Here is a 7313-nt window from a genome sequence, read left to right as displayed (position 1 = left end):
CCTGCAGTCTTTTGTTATCAGCATTACTTATCCGTCAACAGTGGGCTTTGTTTCTGCAAATGGCCCCCCAATCAGCTGTCTATTTAGCTTCGCCTAACCTGTGGGTATATGTTAATTGAGGGCCCGGTTGGGGCCCCAGCGAGTGTGCGCATTTTTTAACGACAATGTTTTGTTTTGGTGGCAGCAGCAACCAGAGGAGAGAGAGAGAGGGGTGTGTTTGAGGAGGGGGGTAACAGGGATGGGCGGGGTTATAGTAGCAGTTAGTGTGTGTTTGGAGGGGTGGGGGGGCTGGGGGGAGGGTGGGGGGTGATGGCGTAAACGCTTGTCAGCCAGACAGCATCGTGAGTCCAGCAGGGGACAGCTGGGGGTCTCCACTCGGCTTTAAGAGCCCGCAGAGCCCGAGGACGCCCACTTCTTTGCGAACCCAGCGCTGTGCGTAAAAGGCTGTGCGTAAAACCGCGGCGGACACCAGAGAGAAATCCCAACGTCCTCCGAGCAAGAGACGATTCAACGAGTTTTTTTTCAAAACCTCATCTTGTTTTGTGTCCCGACTTCAGGTCGCGAAACATCACAACCGGTGACTCGCGAGGATTAAAACACGTTTTTCCTAAATTTCTTCTCCCCGGAGCCTGCTCACCGACCGGCCGCCAGCATGATGTCCTATCTGAAGCAGCCGCCGTACACGGTGAACGGACTGAGCTTATCCGCCTCAGGAGTGGACCTGCTGCATCCATCTGTGGGATACCACGGTAAGAGGCTGAAAGAAATGTATTCTGCATCATGTATGTGGGTTATTAAATTGACGATCGACCCACTATTTTAACGGAATCATAAATGGATATGCTACTTCCATTGTTTTTTATCAGAAAATACCTCGTTCGAACTTTTAAAGTCTTAATTATTCAAATTGGGTCAGATATTTTATATTTGAGACAATTGTTTTTGCTTCAGTTACAATAGTTTGTCTACTCGAAATTCGCTGCGCTTTATGTGTGATTTCTTTTCCCGTAATTCTAAAATAACTGATTTCCACTTTTTCGTTTTCTTTCCCAGGCGCCCCTAGAAAACAGAGGCGGGAGAGGACGACCTTCACCCGGGCCCAGCTCGACGTGCTGGAGAACCTGTTCGGCAAGACCCGGTACCCGGACATCTTCATGAGGGAGGAGGTGGCCTTAAAGATCAACCTGCCCGAGTCCAGAGTGCAGGTGAGAATCAAATACACACAGAACACACGTATACACAGAACACACACACAGATCACACGTACACACACACACACACACACACACACACACACACACACACACACACACACACACACACACACACACACACACACACACACACACAACCCACAACTGCAGTGTCCTCTTCAAGACTTTTGTTCATTTAATGTAATTGATTGATCAGCTGTTATTTGATTAGCTCCCTTTATGAGAAACCCACTTTTGTATTTTCATCAATCAATATAACAGTTAGAGCCCATATTCACCAATGCCAAATTTCCCTCCCTATATAGTTTACAGATCATAAACCATAAAGCAATTGAATTGAATCTGCAAGACTACCGGCAATTTACTTTTAAGACTATAAATAATAATAGTAATTTGTAAAAACTAAAAAAAACATACTGGTCTCAGATGTAGGCCTAAAATGTAATATTTGATTTGAGTATCTGATCGCTTTAATTGTTAGATTATCTATTTACAGTGACATTACAGGGTCAGTTGAGTTAACCTTAAATTCTGGAAACAGTAACAAAATAAATATGTGTTTCTAAAACTGGATTTAACTAATTCTAATTCTTTTTGTTTTTAGGTGTGGTTCAAGAACCGACGGGCCAAGCACCGCCAGCAGGCCCAGCAGACCCAGAGTGGAGTGCAGAATAAAACAGTGACCAGGCCGGTGAAGAAGAAGTGCTCCCCGCTCCGAGAGCCCAGCTCCGAGAGCGGAGCCAGCGGCCAGTTCACGCCGCCCTCCAGCACCTCTCTCCCGGCTGTGAGCAGCAGCGCGGCGCCGGTGTCCATCTGGAGCCCGGCCTCCATCTCCCCGCTCTCCGACCCGCTCTCCACCTCCTCCTCCTGCATGCAGCGCTCCTACCCCATGGCCTACTCGCAGGCGTCGGGCTACAACCAGGGCTACACGGGCTCCTCGTCCTACTTCACCGGCATGGAGTGCGGCTCCTACCTGTCGCCGATGCACCACCAGCTCTCGGGCGCCGCCATGAGCCCCATGGGCAGCAACGGCGCGTCCAGCCACCTGAGCCCGGCCTCCTCCCTCTCCTCGTCGGCGTACGGAGCGGCGGGCCTCGGCTTCAGCGGCCCCGCGGACTGCCTGGACTATAAGGACCAGACAGCTTCATCGTGGAAGCTCAATTTCAACACGGACTGTTTGGATTACAAAGACCAGGCAGCGTGGAAGTTTCAAGTGTTGTGAGAGGAAGAAAGTAAAGGGACATTTTTTCCATAAACTGCAGAATTCACATGTAACAAAGCCCCAAGTTTGGGAAGCAGCAAAGGCCCTAACTTCTACCTCGAGCAGGGCTGCCAGTCTCACTTGTTGGGTTTAACTTATTGAACATTCAGACTGACTTCTCCCCAACTTTGATCAAGGACACGGAACAAATGTGTTGACCAAAAGAGAAAAAAAAGATCAAGAGAGCAAAAAAAAAAAAGATCCAAGCCTAAATTGGCTGAGTTTGAGGACTAGGTCAGGTTTTCTTCTAAGCTCCTTAAAGACTCCCCTCTCTTGTCTTTTTATTTCGTTGGCACGCTGAAGGGCCCCTTTGATCAAAGCGATGTGCATGAGTGTGTGTGTTGTAGAGAGAAAGAGAGAGAGAGAGAGAGAGAGAGTGTGTGTGTGTGTGTGTGTGTGTGTTGTAGAGAGAGTGTGTGAGGGCAGCTCTGACATGAACCTGGATGCACTATTTAATTTATGAGAAATATGTTTAAGACTAGTTATAAGAGACAATCAGTGCGTGTGCTCATACATGTCCCTAATGTGTTTATGAATTATTAACTTCCCCCTTGTGTTAGTTTTTTTTATTAAATAAATTGTGATTCCTTGTACCTGTATGCAATTTTGCTTTGTGCGTCAAAACACGCTCCACGAACCCAGCTGTGAATTAGATCATTTTTTTCCCATGTCTCCTGCCGTGTTCGCCCTTTCAAAGATGATAAATTATGACGAGGACACATTTTGTCAATAAGGCCGCAGCGGTGAGGAGGCCACAAACACACTAAACAACAATAAAGACCACTTGAACCTGATCCAACTCGTGCGTAAAATCAATCCACATCTTCTGTGTTTCTGTTTCACACACAAAAAACATGTCAACAAAGCCATAACAGAAGGAAGAGTTACCCTCATATTAGATTTCAAAGCAGCACAAACCATCTTGACCCACATTAAAAGTGCCATTTGTGCTTTCCATTAAAACAATTACTTGACTTGCACCACCGCCACTTCACTGCCACGTCACAGGTCCGTGGATTCCTTGCCACGACTGGGGGGGAATGTGAACGTCGGAGGGGGAGAGCTATGTTAATCCCGTCTCATAAAGAAGATAATCCAACATTTTTTATTGACGGGCTCCACCACTCGGGCCAATTCACACACGGAGAGAGAAATGTGAAAATGAGCTCTGGCTGTTCAGAGTCCAGCGGCAAACAGGAGCTGAAAGACACGTTACACACACAAAAAGAATCCGCTCAGCACAGAGGCCTGAAAAAAAATAAATGAGTGACCCTTTTAAGAGAATATAATTAATCATGAAAACATATCATCAGTACTATTCTTTTGATATGGATTTTCTTTGGGATCCAGTGCAACAAAATCCTTCTGATCAGATCCACTCATCTGTTGCATTCCCTGTCATCAGTCGTGTGTACGGCACATGTGGACACTTCTGTGAACGCCCCTCTTTGCGTTTTGAGGGTATGTGATATAATATTAGCTCCAGGGGCTCGTGCATGCATGGATTAAAGAAGAGGAAGATGATGAAGAGGGCTCGTGCAATATCGCTCTAATTAGGATGTGACAGGAGACGTCATCAAGCTTCTTATAACTGCATGGCGCGGTGACTTTTCGCTGCCGTTGAAGGGCTTTGTTGCGCATTTGACCCCCAATTAGCGCCCATTATGACGCACACAATCCCAGAGCCGCACACAGCTGACTGGTGTCGGCCGTGCAGTCTATTAAACATGGAGCCTGTTCTACTTTTATTCACAGATAACACTGATTTATATGTTTCTGATCAATTTACATGACAATGGATTTGGCACAAGTGGCGACCTGAAATCGTGACCCAAATAAAGACAAGGATGATCACACAGATAAATAAATAGAAACAATTTCACATCTAAAAAATGATGGAACACAATTTCACAACGATTTCATATTTATAAAAACATATAATCTGAGCAACATATGATATAATCTGGTGAGAAATCCAGTGTTCCTGAAAGAAACAGAGTCTGATCCATGCGTAAAATAGGATCTTTTACATTTTATTCCACAGCCAAATAATATCATGATGCTCCAGCTCTCCCCCACATCAGAAAGTCAATAAGTAAATATTCTCTTTTTCTTAACAACATAATCACACCTTCCACAGTGATAAGTGTGCGATAAGAGGAGGCCTGGGTCGCTCGTCCTGCAGGAGGACCCCGGAGCCCCCGAGTATCCATTTGGTTTTAATTAAGCACAAGCGACACTAGAGACGACATATGGATCCGGCAGACGCGCTTCATTAATCCTATCATCGCATTTTGAGGATGTAAAACAATAAAGAAAAAGAGGAAGACCCTCCATTCTGAGGACCGGCGCCTGGAGGCCCGGTGCTCGGTGATCCTCCTCCCCGAGCGGCGGCACTTCACCTCGCACAGGGATTTCCAGGTTGCCCCTCCGGTGGAGATAGAACCGAAAGACCAAGATATGTGTTAAGAGCACCAAGTCTCTCAATGATAATATAGTTTAATAATAATACAATAAACCAACCACATAAAGACCTCGGACATAATATCAGTGTCTGAACTCGAACGTCAAAAAGTCATTTAAACTCTGCAGGTCAAACAACAGCAATTCCATAATTTTTCCAATTACTGGTAGCCGGTAACGATTTTCTTTGCCCCTGGTCAATAGGCCAGTGAGCCTATCACTGTGTGTATTCAATACATATTACCAAGGTCACAGTTTTAGTTCAATCACTGTTATCAGCTTTATGTATTATATGTATAGATTATTGCTAATTATTAGATGATTAGAAAACTATTTTACTTTTTTTTCCTCTTCCTCACTTAATATCTATCTATCTATCTATCTATCTATCTATCTATCTATCTATCTATCTATCTATCTATCTATCTATCTATCTATCTATCTATCTATCTATCTATCGATCTATCTATCTATCTATCTATCTATCTATCTATCTATCTATCTATCTATCTATCTATCTATCTATCTATCTATCTATCTATCTATCTATCTATCTATCTATCTATCTATCTATCTATCTATCTATCTATCTATCTATCTATCTATCTATCTATCTATCTATCTATCTATCTATCTATCTATCTATCTATCTATCTATCTATCTATCTATCTATCTATCTATCTATCTATCTATCTATCTATCTATCTATCTATCTATCTATCTATCTATCTATCTATCTATCTATCTATCTATCTATCTATCTATCTAAGTTCATGAGACTCATTTGTGACAGTTGGATATTTTCCTTCTTTGCCCATATGTTATTTTATTTCATTGCAAATGTGGGATTTTTAAGATTTAAGGTCTTTACAATAAACTTATTGTAGTGTTTCTTAAACAAATTAAAATAGCGATTCAATAAAAGCATAAAATCATTTTAAAACCTGTTATATGCACCTGTATCGTCAAAAAAATGATGAACATCCTTTTTTATTTGAGTCAGACCAATTCAAAATGCCTAATGGGAACAGACCAATGTGTCAATCTATGTCTGGTAAGATGAAGAGCACGACAAAGACATCAACAGATGTCAACGATGAAGAATTCATAATTTAAACAGACAAAGCTATCATCAGCTTCATGTCACCAACAGACATATGGCTGCATCTTTAAAGAATAAAGAATGAGTGAAAGTACATGGAGATTTGAATAGAGTGTAACCGTCATTTGATAAAGTGGGATATGGACCTGATTCGTCTGCAGCAGCTGCATGAGCGATAATCACAAGATAAACCAGGGAGACTTTCTTTCATGAAGACGGGAACACTGGACATATTCGGCCAATTTGTCGCTGAGAATGCAACTGAAGACCATTGTTATGCATAAGCATGTGTCCTACATTCCCAGAGAGACCTCGTCTATCACATATCAACACAGCAACACATACATAATTCATCTGCAACAACAAGTCATGGAATCTCATTTAAAAGACTGAAACAATAGTGTTTCTGTGCTCCTGTCAGACTGGCGGTTGAGGGACGGCGTTTCACGACCCTCTCTGTCCGTGATGAGCCACGTAAGGTGGAGGGTGGATTTGATGAGATTAAACTCAATTCTGTCAGATGCACTAAGTGTTAGTATGTGTTGTTTCAATAAGACTTAAAATAAAACTTGATTCCTCTAAAACACTCATATAGTTTTGGTATACATTTTTACGGCTTCGAGAAAACTCATTCATCTCTTATGTAAAAAACTTTCAGAAATTGAGATTATTTCCTGAAGAAGTCCTGTGTCGACAAAGAGAAGCAGAGATCTGAGGAAAAGGGTTTTATAGCCGTTCATAAATGCTGCTGTTGTTTTACATGAAAACGCTACAACCCTTTATTTACAGAAGACCAGCATCTATAATTTTAAGCATAATCAACAAAAGAGTAAATGTTCCTCAGAGAACAACGGACCCCGACTGATATTTTTACCTGTATTACTATTTTATTAGAATAATGTATGGCCATCAATGCATAAACAGAAATTTAACGTCATAACTGTTTCACATGAAGCTATTAAACAGCCCTCATGATACATTCTGCTAAACACATTTGAAGGCTTTTGAAATAAATCTTTATTTTCTCGTGAAACGTTGGACTATTTCTACCATCTACAATAATTCAAGTAAAGAAGTAACTCATAGAAAGACCCCCCCCCCCTCATCGTCAGGGGTCTCATGCCAGAATAGGTTTTACATTTATTATGTAAGTGTTCAAATGTTCAAAAGGAAAATTTAGCATGTAAACGAGTAATGCAAATTAGTCACTGAATGCAATGGAATTAAAAGCAAAATATTTGCAAGTGATATAGAAACTTAAAATGGTATAAA

General features: G+C 42.1%; 1 protein-coding gene across 2 annotated transcripts; it reads left to right on the top strand.

Annotated features, from left to right (window-relative positions):
- Positions 1–652: 652 nt before the first annotated feature.
- Positions 653–2436, top strand: LOC133024591 (homeobox protein OTX2-like). 2 transcript variants are annotated; one of them, XM_061091740.1, is made up of 3 exons: positions 653–749; positions 1054–1205; positions 1819–2436. In XM_061091740.1, exons 1-3 carry the CDS (start codon positions 653–655, stop codon positions 2434–2436), a joined length of 867 nt encoding a protein of 288 aa, XP_060947723.1. The 2 variants fall into 2 exon arrangements, with proteins under 2 accessions (XP_060947723.1, XP_060947722.1); XM_061091739.1 differs by having other exon boundaries at positions 653–782.
- Positions 2437–7313: the final 4877 nt, after the last annotated feature.

The sequence above is a fragment of the Limanda limanda genome, chromosome 18 (assembly GCF_963576545.1).
Source record: "Limanda limanda chromosome 18, fLimLim1.1, whole genome shotgun sequence".
NCBI classification, from domain to species: Eukaryota; Metazoa; Chordata; class Actinopteri; order Pleuronectiformes; family Pleuronectidae; genus Limanda; species Limanda limanda.
Note: the sequence above shows the minus strand (reverse complement) of the source record. Positions and strands in the feature narration are given on the sequence as shown.

Coding starts and splice junctions, on each gene's coding strand:
- LOC133024591 (XM_061091739.1), top strand. CDS start 653: ATGATGTCCTATCTGAAGCAGCCGCCGTACACGGTGAACGGACTGAGC. Junction 783..1,053: donor AGAAATGTATTCTGCATCAT/GTATGTGGGTTA, acceptor TTTCTTTCCCAG/GCGCCCCTAGAAAACAGAGG. Junction 1,206..1,818: donor TGCCCGAGTCCAGAGTGCAG/GTGAGAATCAAA, acceptor TTTTGTTTTTAG/GTGTGGTTCAAGAACCGACG.